Here is a 16,448-nt window from a genome sequence, read left to right on the forward strand (position 1 = left end):
ATGAGTTGTCAAGTCTTTTCTTCAGCTGACACCTTCATCCCCTTGACTTCTGATTCGTCTCCCACTCTGCCTCTAATAATGCATCATAGTGCTGCAGAGTGCTTGCCCGTCTCCAATCATGCCACTAATGTGGTGTCTACAGGTACCGTTTCTCTTATTATAAAATTGCTATTTTTATCAGTGTGCCATTTTACTGGCTTCAGTTTAGCATCTTTGCTATGCTATACAAATAATTTAAGAAATCCTTTAAGCAAAATTGGTATTTAATTAGCATATTATGTCTTTTAATTACCTTTGATTTCACACTACTCTTTGAGGTTAATTTTGTAATCAATATTCGACCAGAAAATCATGTCATTCTACTCAATATTTAACATTTTGAACTCATTGAATTGAAAATAATGCAAACTTTTTTGTTTTATTTCCTTTTAAAAACGTCTGGTACAGAATGGAAAAAGTGAAAACTTTACACTTTATGAAATGTCAGGTAATGACATGGTAGATATCTGTCAGTGTTCCAATCCTGAACTAATCCATTTTGATGCTAATTACGCAAAATTAGTTTATTTCAGGTGATATGAAAATGATTTTGCATTTACATCTAATTTTTATTATGCTCTTTCTCAAATACTGTAATGAATTCAATCCATGAAATATGGAATACTATAAATATTGTAAAAATTCATTGGTAAAGAAAGCAATCTATCATGTTGTTCAATGTAAAAACATTGAATTTCTTTATGAAAGACTGTAATTTAATTGCAATGCAATGAAAACAAATCACTTTTTACCTCTTTCTATCCTGCCTATGATTTGTTTAAAAATAGTTTTTCCATTGCTAACTATCATTGTCCACATAATTACAAGCATTAATATACTTTATAGAATATTTCACATCAATTTAATTGGGGAGCTAATGGTTGTACCTGAAAGAAATCTTTTCCTTCTAGTTAAACGGAACTACAAATTTTGAAATTCTTAATTGCATTTGAGAACTTGGAAAAATTGTTACCCAATATTTTCTTGCTGAAAGATTATAACTGAACTTGTATTTTATTTTATTTTATTAAATAATAGCTTTACTTCTGAGTGCTTGCTTGTTAACTTAATAAGTCCAAAAGTATTCAAAGAGACAGACTTCCAAGGAAGCATATATATGCATACGAATATATATATATATATATATATATATATATATATATATATATATATATATATATATATATATATATATATATATATATATATGATTTTACAACCCCCGATATGCCCAAATATGGGAGAAAGATCATTTCAGGTGATCCCTTTATTTATTTATCAGCACAAATACAACAAATATATATGTATGTGTGTATGTATGTGTGTGTGTGTGTGTGTGTGTGTGTGTGTGTGTGTGTGTGTATATATATATATATATATATATATATATATATATATATATATATATATATATATATATATATATATATAAAATTTTCTTGTTTTGTACATCAATTGATAGCAAGATATTTTAGGCATATTGAATGGTGTTTGTCAATGCACATTCATGGTAAAAAGGGATTTTTTAGATGAATTTTCATTCTTACACATAACTCAAAACAATGAATATCTAATAGTCTACTGACATTGTTTCCATGCAAAGAAGTTCATGATCAGGTTGAATAAATGAATAAATGGAAACTGTCTTAATTCCAATAATGTAAATAAGTAATTTAAGGTATTTAAAACAACAATAACAAGCACATAAGTATCCTATAATGGTTTCTAAACTCTTCAAACACCGAAGTTTGCTGTGATAGCTTTTTGGAACAAAAAAATAATGCAATGTTAGTAAATAGGCAATAATTGAAGTTTCCGGGGGGGGGGGGGGGGGGGGGATGGTGTCATTTTGATCAGAACTTCGATATGATCAAATCTTAAATCACAACTCTGCATTGAGCTTGGAAGTAAATCAATAGCCATCTCCATATTAAAAAGAAACTCAATATTTTATTTGTTTCATTACTTTGGCATTTTGCTGAATTAACATTTTAACACATTTACATAGTTTGACATATAATCTGTTACACAGTTGTATCCTGTAGAACAAAATAAGAATATGCTCCAGAAAAACAATAACAACTTTAAAAGCTGTTTTGTATGCTCCCCTTCCTTCCTCTCTCTTTCTCTTTCTTTCTCCTCTTTTAAATGACCAGTCCAGGATAATTACTTATAGTATTCATTGGTAGAAATGTCTTATCATGTAATATGTGGATAAATAGTCATCATTACTTCAATGACCAAGTAATATCATCTTAGACACACTCTTATACTTTCTGTGATTTTAATCAATAAAGACTGGTTAGGAGGCCTGAGCATAGTGGTCTAGAATTAGTACAGTTTGGTTTACATCATTCCATGTCCAAATGACCAAAGTCTTTTGGGTCAAAATTTTGATTTAAGAACAAATGGAGGGTGGCAGAATGGAAAAGATTAATCAATGCCATAATTCTGGCGTAATAATGATAATAATAACAATTAACTAATTACCTGAACTTTACTAAAGTGAATGATTCTTCCCAGACAGGAATGTGTTTTGACAAAAGACAAAGATTTCTATACATAAATAACTGCATTTCTGAACAAGAGACATGTGAGAAAATTTGTACAGCATAACCTTGGCTATCCTGCCAACATTTAAAGCACTGCAGTTTACCTGCAAATCCCCCAAAAATATCCAACCCAATGAAATGTCTATGATAAATGCTTCCCTTATCTTATAACATGAATGATGCATGAAAGTCATTATTTCTAGGAAAAACAAACTTCTTTCCCATGAGGAAAAATTAAATGCAACTTCTGGAAAATTGGGTTTGATTCCTAGATTTCTAGCTTTCAATGGTATGGTAGTTGGAAGACTTACAAAGCAAAAAATCCTGAAAATATATTATGCTATCCTTTTTAAACATTTTTAAACATTATGTTCTACCTTGTAGTTATAACAGAAACCTCATTTTGAATTCAAAAGAAATGAAAAAGCAAATAAAACATTGCATAGAGATGAAATTCAATGGTGAAAAAAGTAAGGTTCTACATTTAGGCAAGAAAAACAAAATGCACAGGTACAGTATAAGTGGTACGTTGCTCAACAGTAGTAACTGTGAGAGGGATCTTGGAATCCTAGTGGACAACCATTTAAATATGAGCCAGCAGTGTGCAGCAGCTGCCAAAAAAGCCAACGCAGTTCTAGGCTGCATAAACAGAGGGATAGAATCAAGATCACATGAAGTGTTAATACCACTTTATAATGCCTTGGTAAGGCCACACTTGGAATATTGCATTCAGTTTTGGTCGCCACGCTGTAAAAAAGATGTGGAGACTCTAGAAAGAGTGCAGAGAAGAGCAACAAAGATGATTAGGGGACTGGAGGATAAAACATATGAGGAATGGTTGCAGGAACCATTTAATGAAAAGAAGGACTAGGGGAGACATGATAGCAGTGTTCCAATATATCTGGGGTTGCCACAAAGAAGAGGGAGTCAAACTATTATCCAAAGCACCTGAGGGCAGAACAAGAAGCAATGGGTGGAAACTAATCAAGGAAAGAAGCAACTTAAAACTGAGGAGAAATTTCCTGACAGTTAGAACAGTTAATCAGTGGAACAGCTTGCCTACAGAAGTTGTGAATGCCCCAACACTGGAAGTCTTTAAGATGATGTTGGATAGCCACTTGTCTGAAATGGTATAGATTTCCTGCCTAGGCAGGGTTTTGGACTAGAAGACCTCCAAGGTGCCTTCCAACTCTGCTATTGTATTGTAATGGGATTCAGATCTGGATTTATTCAGCTGTTTCAGGACTATAATTTATTTCTGTTTTAATTATTTAAAATCTGCTTCATATATGTAACAATTAAGGTCAAGAGTAGCCTACCGCAGAATGGTTTATTTTCAATTGGTAATTTGCAAGTTATCATATGCAGCCTTCTTTTTTTTTTAAAAAAAAAAAGATTTTTTTATTTTTGGTTAAGCAGACAAACACAACGCACACACAAAATCATCTTTCATTACATATTGTAGAAGTGTGTCAATTGGTTACAAATAACTTTCATGCATCTCTTCCACAGTCATATCACATTGTATATTTTAAATCAAAAATCTTTATATATCTTACTATCAGCATCCCACAATTCTCATTTGACTATAATTGTTTTAACGTCCTTTTGCATGAAATAATCCAAAATTAAAAACACAACCACATGATGACATTTCATTAATTATTTCTAATATCATCCAATAGCATTACACCTTTATAACATGTTCTAAGTAAGAATTAATTATGTTTGATAACAAAATTTCTAATCCTCTTTTCCAAGTTGCTGTTTACTATTTGTATCCAAATTCCTTTTATTGAGCCAGTACATATATACATACATATATACATACATATATACATACATACATACATACATCACTGTTCCCTCTAAGGTGTGCGGCTGCGCGGCCGCGCACGTGGAAAGAAACCCCCGCGCAGCAGTTTCTAACTGCCACGCAGAGATTTCTACCAAAGCAAACGTGGGGAAGTCCTTTGCAGGCGGCCTCTCCAGACTTGTTTTGATGAGCCGCCCGTGGTAGTGGTGCCTCTCCCTCCACGCGGAGCACCTGAGGTGGCCCCCGCGTTATCCCTCCCCCTTCCTCCTCTGCCGTGCTTTTGAGGCCGCGGGAGCTAGTAGGAAAGCGGTGGAGGTGGAGGCGGCGGCAGGGGTAACCCAGAGCCCAGCTGAGGTGCTCTGAGGAGAGGGGGAGGCACCACCGCCGCTGGCATGGGCGGGGGCGCCAGCAGGAGCTTTGCCAGCTTCACCGGCAAAGGAGAAGAAGTAAGAGGACTGGCAGCTTTGCAATGCAACCCCCTGGTCCCGCCGGCCGCGGATTTGATTCGGCGTAAGCGGGGGCCGAACACATGCTGCGCCGACTTTGTGCCACGTCTTTGCTGTGAGGCGGAGTAATTCAACACCCCCCCCCCAAAGAACATGTGTGCGTGTGTGTGTGTGTGTGTGTGATTCCGCTTGATGAGATGTTGGTAGAAAAAGTATATGAACTGCGAATTGGATCAAAATTGGTGGCCAAAGGAGTGGAGGGAGGGAGGGAGGGAAGGAAGGAAGGAAGGAAGGAAGGAAGGAAGGAAGGAAGGAAGGAAGCCCTGCCTCCTTTGGAAAAAACTGAAGATGGAGCAGTGAATGAATAAACCATAAAAGCAACAAACAGTTAATGCGTAAATAAGCTGAGAAGCAAGTTCTCAACTAAGGAAGCAATATAAGAAAAAAATATAAAAAGCTCAATATGCCAAAACACTTATTTTAGTTTTCATTTAATTACTTGTATTGTAGTCTGATGTAACATCTTTTTAAAGTTAACGTTAGTTAGAAAAGATAGGGTACAAAACTTAAATAATAAAAAAATTGTACATTCATTTTGAAAAATAAATGCAATACTTGATTAATTTCATATCTTTATTTAAAATAGTTTTGGCATGGCATATGATTTTATTGACTCAGTTGGAAATGATGTGGATGTTGTATCTGATTCTGAGGCATATATATTCTTAAGTAACATAACATATAGCATATTGTCCAAACTTGCTAGACTATTTAATTGATCTTACTACTTTAAAGGGGGAGAGTTTCATGATAAATTATTTTATTACATTTATGTTGCATTTATATATTATATTTATTACATTTATATTCCACATTATATATTTGTATTATTATTTTAGTGTTTATTGTCAATTTTTATAGATATTATATTGATATATCAATACTGATTTTAATCATACTAAATAACAATTACTGCTATTATTTATCAGCATTAAATATTTACAGTTTTTAATATTGAGTTAGTCATATTTTAGAATAATAACTTTATCTTTTAATAGGATAATTGGCAAAATCTAATTCAAATGTGATGGGTTACATTCCAAAGGAATGTGAGAGGACAGGTTGCCTGCAAAATGCCAGGACCCAGGCTGTTGGTGCCATGTCTCTCTCTAGCCAGTCTAACAATCTAAAAGCTGAGCAGAAAGCCTTTTTTTTTCAGGGTGAGCGGAAAAGTATAGTGTTTGAGTGGCACTTTTCATGCCTGGCATTCCTTAGGCTGAAACCTCGCTCACAATTGGCGCTTGACGCTTGGAATGTTGCACAAATGTCCAGCAGACGTAACAGCAGTTCAAACTGTTGCTCTCTTAGGTGCTCAGGCATGAAACTGTGCAGCTCAAACACTATACTTTTCCGCTCACACTGAAAAAAAATTAGAGGGAACATTGACACACACACACACACACACACACATATTGTTAACCATATCCCTTGTTATTTCATTGTTATTATTATAATGGTTATTTATTAATAGAAATTCATTTTCTAATTACATCGTCTCATCTTGTCACTTTCTATAAACAAGTTGCAGTGCCTCAAGATACAAAGTCAATGAGATCAAAAGGAAAAGGGAAAGTGCATTGTTTCAATAACTCAAGCCTCCAGTTTCCAAGTGGCAGAATTGCTTCCCCCTCTGTAATGTTATTTCAAACTTAAAAGAAACAAAGTTCTTAAATGGAATTAATAGCAAGAAACAAAAGTCATTGTTGAAATAAAGAAGAAGACTTTAATCCATAGATTAAAAAATAAAAAATAGAAGAAAAACTGATCCGTTCTCTTTAAAAAGAAAAAAAAAGTTGTGAGCACTTCAATCCACAAAGTAGAATTACAAAGAAAAAGAAACACACTATCCAAAGCAATCCAATATAGGTTAATTTTGCCGCTTGTTTTCTTCTGCTTTTGGATTTAATTTAACTTTTAAAAAAATTTGGGCAGTCTTTTCCAAAACAGTAAAGTTTCCTCACCAGGTGGACACACTTTCTCTTTCCGCTTTCCTTCCATTCCGGAGCCGTCCCAACTTCATCAGCCTGGGACTGAACTTTTTGTCACCGGCTTGAAGAACTTCTCTTGGATCGACCAGGGACTTTGTGGTGTCCTTGAGATCAGCAAGATGTATTCTTCCTGTTCACCATCTTTATGGGACGGTTTAGGTCCGATTGGACCATCCAGAGGCAAAAGTATCGGCAGCGGTCTTGGGGCATCAAGACCACACGTCCGTATCGTTGTGACGTTGGCACATCCTTTTTGTGCAGCCTTCTTTTAAATAGTGCAATATATACAAATTCCTTAAATTTATTTTTTGAAGTTCCCAGAAAAGGATCAGCCTTAAATTGCTCATGTTTGTTTGCAAATTTGCATGGATGCTTTTAACTAAAAATATTGGTTGAAAATAAAATGTAATAGTGTCATCACCATTTTTGCATAAAAAGGATAATTAACATAATCAGGAAGACATTAGCCCAGTTAATTCTTAATACAACAGGTAATATTTTATGCATTTTGTTTTGCATGATATTAAAGTTACCTCTCACACTGCTGACCTGTCTTAGATATGCAATATTATTACACTTCAATGCATAATCTTAAATGATTCCAGGAATTTTTGTTGCTCGACCTTGAAATATATACTAATATAAGAAATGAAGGTAAAACTAGCAGGCATAGGCCATGACTCTGAAATAATCAAAGAACATGTCATTCATTCTACCATTGACATATGTTAATGAAATAATAGAATTATACTTGTCATGACCATTCCTAATCTTTATCCATTCAAGGTGTCATTTAAAAAGAAAACAATATATTTACACTGAAACATGTATTTCAGCCCTTCATTTTTTATGATACAAATTGCTCAGAGAGTTCCATGCAGGTATACTTATCCTATTTGCAAAAAAGATCGTCAAAGAAGATGTGAGCAGTTATTCAGTTGATCTCTTTCTTCTTTCTATATGAGATATACCGTACATATTTTCAAATATTTTATTTCATATTGTACTACACTGCAGAGTATCATTCTTTCAAAGCATTTTACAGATAAAATAATAGAACAATTTAAATGTAATTTTAGAGGAGCATGATTACAGAATTTGAAGCAGAGTTCAAAAGTGAATAAAAGATAATTAAATACAGCTATCATGATATTGATCTCTGTAATACAGTAAAATACTTATTTTATGTTATATTTGGAAACTAAGGGATTGTTTAAAAATGTTTACAGTACACTGAATAATAATACTAGTAATTATAATCCTTTATTGAAATTATATACTGGCTTATTCAACCACTTGATAATAATCATAGTCTATAGTAGTTACTATTTAGATAACCTTTTTTTATAAAAATCATGTGGAAATGAGTTTACTAAATTGATATATAAACATATCACATGAATGGAAATATACATAATTCAACATATGCTGAATGTTTCACCATCTGCCCAGTTTATTCCATGTTTTAGTCTATAGTTTACTACGTGGAGAAAATGTGATGAAAACTGGAGTTATGTAGTCCTTAAATTGGATGACAGAATTGCTGCATGTAGAAATCAAACAATATTGTATTCTTAAGATATTCATTGAGTTCAACTCATGACAAATCCAAAAGATAATTTTCATGTATTTTGATAGAGATAATGTTTTATGAATCCGTGTACATGTTCTTACTGGTCTCATCTATTTGTCTTTGAACCCAACCCTTAAATATGCCCATATATGCTTTTCCATGGCTACTATGGGAAATATGCCTCCAGGTCTGCATTATTCTGTTCCTTCTTGTCATTATGGAAACCAACAAACTGCGTATGGGATGATGGCAGGTAAGAAATACTTTCTGAAACAAAATTTATAGCATATTAACTCTCTGGAAGTAATAAAGACAGTTCCAAGTAATTGTTCATTAAAACTATAGCTTACCTCTAGCAATTACCAAAACCTACTGCCAAAGTGAGTGCCATTCACTTTTGGTTCACTAGCTAATATTGTCATTGTAGTATCACAAAGTGTTATAATGCATAGAAAGTATGGATATTAAGTATAATAAATGTAAGACCAATCATTTGAATTGTCTTTCCATTAAGGATTTGTAAATGCTTATATAAGGAGGTCTGATCCATGAGAAATATCTTGATAAAGGCCTTTCTTTGCTCTATTGTCATTATTATAGAAATAACTTCTCCTTTAAGTTGAATCTGAATTCCAAAGAACTTCATAATTTATTTATGTACCTTTCGTGACAATGTGCCAGAAATGGCTTCACTTCAGGAGTTGTTTTCTTTTTTCTGCAAATTCACATTCTAGCTTATAGATCTGCTTTTCTTTGAAGGATTGTCATCCAGATATTAACAAGACTTGGCTTGGTTTAACATCCCAGAACAGTTACTGCTACTTCTTTTGACTTGTGACAAGGCGTATTACACACTGCAGTAAAAAAAATGCTTTGTTTTGTTGTAAATCATTTATTTCATTTATTTATCTTTAAGAAAAAGGAACAACAAAAGAAAAGGGAACTATGAAAAAGAGTGGGAAGCAATTTTACTCCAATAGTGTCCAAGACACTATTTAGACCAGTGTTTTTCAACCTTGGCAACTTTAAGACCCAATTAGCACTGAATTCCGCACATTAAATTTGCCAGAGTTGAAAAATACTGATTTAAATCTCTGTAGAACAGTCCATAGTATTTCTTATGATTCATCTACATTATCTATCATGGCAATTCTCCATGCGAAATATTTAAACTTCCTAAAAAGAATCTTGGCATCCAATAAAAAGAGGAAAAAAAGTTTCCAGATAAATATTCAGTGGAAAACAGCAAAAGGTTCTAAATAAAACAAGAAAAACATGTAGTATTATTTATAGGTGACTGGAATGTCCATGCAGATCTCAGGCATCCAGGTCATGGTTGTCCCAAAGGTGCTTTTTCAAAAGGCAACTGGACTTTCTTTGTTTTTCCTAGAAGACATTTCGCTTCTTATCCAAGAAGCTTCTTACATTTTGACCGAATGGTGGAGAATGGAAGGATTTATATTTCTTGCAGTCAACTTGGTCATGAGAGTGATGACAACCAGATGACTGCAAGCAATATAAAGCCTTCCATTTTCCACCATTCAGTCAGAACTGAAGAAGTTTCTTGGATAAGAGGTGGAATGCTTTCAAGGAATAACAAAAAAAGTCCAGTTGCCTTTTGAAAAAGCACTTTTGGGACAACCATTACCTAGATTACTGAGAATCTCCATAAACATTGCAATCACCCATAAATAATACTATGTGTATTTCTTGTTTTACCTCTTGCAAACAAAGAAAGTCCAGCTGCTTTCTGAAAAAAGCACCTTTGGTACAAGTGATTGGAATGTAAAATCTATAGAAAGATAGGAACTGGAAATTACAGAAAGATTTGGATGAGAGTATTTTCAACATGTCAAACAGCATGGATGTAAATCTTATCTGTGGATATGTCAAGTCAGTCAAGATACTTTCTGATGCAGATTATAAAAGAGAACATGACTTATTAGTATCAATTATATAGGACACATTTATATATATTTTTTAAAGTTCAGTTTCTTCCTCACTACAGCACAAAAGTAATGTTGTCATGGGGACTAAGTGCTACAAAATATGCTGGCTCAAGGATGACCATCTTCTAAGAGCCACAGGGCAAAAGATAGGTGAGATGGAAAACCCCTTTTTGTTGACAATTACTGGGAGCAGAAGACCAGTTGGTCTTTTGCTATCAGTTATCCATTCTCTGGTGCTTTTCTCCTTCCATTTTTCCTGGTGCCATGTCAAAAGAAGGGGAGAAGGGAAGAAGCCCAGTTCATCTGCAGGAGATGAAAGGAACTACAAGATGCTTCTTGGAGGAGCACAATATATTGCTGCAGATAGGTCAAGATGGCAAGCACTTGTCCATACAAGCATCTAATTCCCTAACTTTCAGTAGCTTCCCCTTTTCTTAAATTTATCTACAGAATAAACAACAGTATTTTAAATTGAAATATTTCTTAAATGTTCAATATCTAGGGGGCTCCAAACTGACAAAGGCTGCACTAGATGGACACAATACAATGCATTTTTTTAAAAAGAAAAAGTTGCAGGAATGGTTCTTATTTATTAATGCTATTATGGGCTAAAGCCAAGGTGGAATTCCTTATCTCTCAATTGATATTCTTGCAGTCTCCTCTCCCTCCCGCCCATCTCTAATAGGTATCAAGCCTACTGCTCCAGATGTGCTGGCAGCAAGCCTCTCTCAAAGCCGTATTTTACAGACCTGCAGCATGTCTCATCCCAATGTTGTGAATGGAGTTGGCACTTTACAAGGCAAGTCTCCCCACCCTAGTGAAGTTCCTCTTAACCATCTCTTATTTAAACTAAGTGTTCTCTTCCTGTGCTCTTGATAGGGTCTCATTGTCTCTTTTGCAGCTGCAGCAACTGCTGGCTCATACTTAATCTGTGCTCCACAGAGGCAGATTCTATCTACCTTGTACTTGTGCACCTGGTTTTCCTACAAGGCAGACCTTACTTTTACCACCATTGAACAGAATTTTGCTAGATACATACAATCTTTCAAGATTTTTTGAAACATGAGCCTGCATTCTGATTATATCATCTTTCACTTTATCATTTGCAATTTTTCTCAATGAATTTCTAGATCCTTAAGTCATTTATAAAAATAGTGAAGAACATTGTGCCAAGGACTGTTCTTTCAGATACTCTCATGTATACCTTCTTCCATGTAATCATAGATCCATTAAGGACCAAACAACGGGCATGGTTGTTCAATCTACTATGAATCTATGTGGCTGGTGGATTATCTATCCTCATCTAAAACAGCATACACTGAATATGTGTAGAGACAACTTATTCAAATGCCTTACTGAGGTTTAGATATTTTGTATCCACACCATTCTCTTAGTTTAGTAATATAATTACTTAGCTAAAAAGCAATAAGATTTGTCTGTCATGATACATATTTTAATATAACCACTCTGGCTTCTAGTAATCACTGTGTTTCTTTCTAAGTGCTTGCAAACTCATTACTTGCCGATTCTTTCTGGGATTTTCCCAGATATTGATTTCTTATTGGTCTAGTTTTCTGTGTGGTTTGTACTTTCTTTATTTATACTTACTATGCTGCTTCTTGTTCTCTTCTATTTCTTTCTACTTTTTCCAGCATTATAAACTTTTCAATAAAGATAGATGCTTTTCATAAAGCCACCTTTAATATACCCTCAGCTTACAAATTGAGTAAATACAGAGAGAGTACACAGCCTTGTCTAACTTTTCCAACTTAGAGCTAGTGTATTTCACCATATTCTGTTTGGAATGAGGATTTTTTTAGTCCTTTTTTGTCATATTTCCATGACGACAATGAAATATTTTGGGATTCCCATTATCGTAAACACATTCCATAACTTGACTTGGTGTACCCTATCAAGGACTTTTCTACAATCAGTGAAGCCCATATTGATTTGATATGTTCTGGATTTCACATTTAACCAATGTGAATCAACAATGATGTCTCTACTAAAACCAGCTTTATCATCTGGTATTTCCCTTTCATAAAAGGTTATAATCTGAATCAGATGATATTAAGCTTTATTTTTTCAAGTTTGTAAAATTAAGGTATTGTATAATTTGTACTATTTTTAAATTTCCTTTCTGTTGGCTGTCAAGTTGTTCTCCAAATTTGGTATACCACCTTGGCTGGAACTTTTATTCTTCTGTTGCTTACCATATTTTTGTGAGTAATTTGTTAACTCCTGAAATCTTCCAACATCCACCCAGAATGCTGATCTAACTTAATGTTCTGCTACTAAGGGTCTTTGTACTTATGGAATATCTATTTAGATTTATTTGATGTCAACATCTCTACTGTATAATATTTTACTATACTCTTTCCATCTTAAATAAGGATGAACTTTTAAAAAATCAGTTACTGTTTGTCCAATGTAGGCTTCCCAATCTGAAGTTACAACAGCCTTCTGAGTTCAGAGATCTTTTGAATGACTTTCCTTTTTTTCCTGTTTCCATCTTCAGTTTCTTTACAGATATTGTAATACTGCGATTAATATTCAAGCACACGTTCTCTAAAAACTATTATGAATGAATTCAAATCACTAACAATGTAAGCCATCATTACCCATTTTTACCAATGATTGATATACACTTAAGTAATACAATATTTTATCTCCTTAAAATTGGTTTTTAATCAGAAAGCTTTTATGTGTTTTGCTTCTGAACAGGTGGTCTCACTCCTTGCCTATATAAATTCCCTGAGCATGCTCTAAGTGCCAGTTCATGTGCTCTAGGCCACAGCTTTACTTCCATGCATCCATCTCTACTTGGAGCTGATCCTACCACTGATTTTAAACAGGAATTTCAGAAGAAGGCCAAGTCACTTGATGAACCAATAGATATGGATTCTCCAGAAATAAGAGAATTGGAAAAATTTGCCAATGAATTCAAGTTGAGAAGAATTAAGCTAGGTATGTAATTCATGCAACTAGACATCTGAAAGATATATTTCTTCTGAAGTATCATATTTAATGATTGGAAATAACTACACCTACTACTCTTTTTTGACCTTAGGTTTTTAGTTTGATTCTTTATATCTATTTTCTTTTGACAGGCTATACACAAACAAATGTTGGAGAAGCTCTAGCTGCAGTGCATGGCTCTGAATTCAGCCAGACTACTATTTGCCGGTTTGAAAACTTGCAACTGAGTTTCAAGAATGCCTGCAAACTAAAATCCATATTAACTAAGTGGTTGGAGGAAGCAGAACAAGTAGGAGGTATCACAGATTTTTTTTTAAAGTCAAAACTATTTGTTTTTATGTGCAAGTTAAGACAGTGCAGCATTTGAGCCTGAAAAGTTTTAAACCCACATAGATACACACATAACACTTGTCAGCAACTTGCTAGACCAAATGAATATTAAGTTTAGGATAATGCTGTAGTTGTGGACTACAGCCTTGAATTTAAGGATGAAATGTTGGTATTTTAAGGACTTGTTAACATAGGCAAAAATGTGGTATTCTTTTTGCTCCAAAGAACTTCTTTCCTTTCAAAACTTAAGATCGTACATGAAACAGTGAAAATATACAAGAAACATGTTTGCTTTCAGACAATAATTCCCTAATTTCTTAAAAGAAGAACTGAATTACAATCTATGTCCAGGTCAAGTGCCATGTACTTGTAGAAAGCTAAGCTATTGTATATTTGCATTATAATAAATGCTGTGTTTGTTAGTATGAACATATGTATCTATATAAGTAGAGCCCCTTCACACTGATGTATATTGTGTATTGTAAATAGAAACCAGATACATTAATGTTATGGAAACAGTGTTATTCCTTTTGCACTATACATATTCACTGAATGTATGGGAAAAGTGCATATAAACAAAATCAAATAATATTTCCACAGCCTCACTGACAAAAATACAGTAGTAAAGTAGAATCTACAGCTTAAACCAGTAATGCTAAATATGTTCCTAAACTCTAGCAGGCAATTATAAAGCTATTTTAAGAAGTAATACTCTTTACACATTTTAACTTGAGAATTCATGAAGATGACACTTATTTGCCTGATAACATGTGTAAAGGCCAATTATGAAATAATTAGTCAGAAAACTATGAATATGTAGATTTACACAAATGCAAAGGTTGCAGAACAAATGCTCTTGGCCAAATATACAGTCAGATTTATATAGAGTATATTAGGACAATGATAGTTTTGGGGGGCATTTGGTCTCTGTACATAACCACATTGAATTTGAAATGAAACATTCAACATGAATGAAGTGGAGAATGTCAGTTTTAACTCAAGGGATTTAACAAGAGTGGCATGACACATTGAGGAATTACAGCCATTTTAATACATGCACCCTGATTTTTGGTGACTCATAAATAATGGGACAATGGTTGACAAGCAGTTCCAGGTGTGCCTTGTTCCAGATATCCAAAGAGGAATCTATGCAAAAGAGGTCACCATTAGAATGAAAAAACAAAAACAAAATAAATCCATCATAGAGATGGGAAAAACATTCAAAATAGCCAAAACAACAGTTTGGGGTATAAAAGAAAGAATTAGCTAATAGAGTCAGCAACACCAAGGACCTGGAAGACCATGGATGATGACTAACGTGATGACCAGATAATCCATTTGCAACATCTGGCCAAGCAAGAAACACTCTTGAAGAGGTAGACATGTCATTATCAAAGTCTACAGTCAAGAGATAGCTTCATGAATGTAAACACAGAGGCTTCACAACAAGGTGCAAAGCCCTGGTAACACTCCTGGACAGAAAGATCAGATTAGACTTTGTTCTGACAATACCTAAAGGAACTACACCAATTATGGAATAATATTCTTTGGACTGATGAAATCAAAATTAATTTGTACCAGAAAAAGTATGGAAAATTAAAGGAATAGCTCATGATCAAAGCATACATCATCTGTCAAACATGGGACAGGCAATGTTATGGTATAAGTATATATGGTTGTCAATGGAACCGGGACACCAGTGTTTATTGAGGACTTGACTGATAATAAAAGGCCAAGAAATCAAGACAAAGAAATGGAATATTCTTCACTGGCCAAGTCAATCATTGATCTCAACCCAAGAGCATACTATTTATTTACTGAAGGCAAAAAGATGCACAAACAAGCAACAACTGAAGGCTGTAGTTCAAGCATGACAAAACATCTCAAAGGAGAAACTCATCATTTGGACACATCCATAGGTTCCAGACTTTACTGCCTGCAAAGGATTTTCATCCAAGTATTAAAATAACCCTTATATTTGTAATTATGTTAGTTTCTCCCATCATTTATGAGCCACCAAAAATACAGGTGAGAATATTAAATATATTAAAATGGCTGTAATTCCTCAGTGGTTAATGGTTGACCACACTTTTGTCAAACCCTTGAATTTAAACTGAAAGTCCTCATTTCACTCACACCTTGAATGTTTCATATCAAATTCAATGTGGTAGTATACAGAGACCAAATGCCAAAAAATGTATCATCCCAATATATACATACTGGACGTCATATGCTCCTGATGTAGTCAAATGCGTTTTCCTTACAGTTATAATGAACAAAATAATTCTAAACAATTTAGCAATTATTATGCAAGACCATAGCAACCATAACGCATTATGTTTGCTATAAAAAAATAGTTTTGTTTGAATTTTAATAAACTCTATTACACCTGTCATATCACATACAAGCATCTTTTATAAAAAACTAAATACAAACTGAAACAACTATTAAACACTGTACAGTGACACAAGATGTTTTGCAACATTGTCATTAGTTCCCTGAAATTAATTAATATTATTTTTAATTATTTTTCCACTTATAGCTCTATACAATGAAAAAGTTGGCATGAATGAACGGAAAAGAAAACGCAGAACCACCATTAGGTAATAAGAAATGCATCTTTTTCACATATATAGTCCTCATGAGTGATAGGGATTCTGTCTTGATGATTAGGCTTCTCTACTATATTCTCATCATGATCTACAACGTGTACGCA

At 34.0% G+C, this 16,448-nt stretch overlaps 1 protein-coding gene across 2 annotated transcripts in view; it reads left to right on the plus strand.

The window, feature by feature from the left end:
• POU1F1 (POU class 1 homeobox 1) overlaps positions 1-16,448 on the plus strand; it is a 21,064-nt gene continuing 4,616 nt past the window's right edge. Inside the window, exons 1-6 of one of the 2 annotated variants that reach the window (XM_032220061.1) lie at positions 1-147; position 2,454; positions 8,662-8,727; positions 13,148-13,390; positions 13,534-13,698; positions 16,275-16,335. In XM_032220061.1, the coding sequence (XP_032075952.1) occupies positions 1-147; position 2,454; positions 8,662-8,727; positions 13,148-13,390; positions 13,534-13,698; positions 16,275-16,335 (683 nt within the window). Of the gene's footprint in view, positions 160-2,453; positions 2,455-8,600; positions 8,728-13,147; positions 13,391-13,533; positions 13,699-16,274; positions 16,336-16,448 lie in introns of both variants that reach the window. The other variant, XM_032220060.1, reaches the window with a different exon arrangement.

The sequence above is a fragment of the Thamnophis elegans genome, chromosome 6 (genome assembly GCF_009769535.1).
Source record: "Thamnophis elegans isolate rThaEle1 chromosome 6, rThaEle1.pri, whole genome shotgun sequence".
Classification (NCBI taxonomy): domain Eukaryota; kingdom Metazoa; phylum Chordata; class Lepidosauria; order Squamata; family Colubridae; genus Thamnophis; species Thamnophis elegans.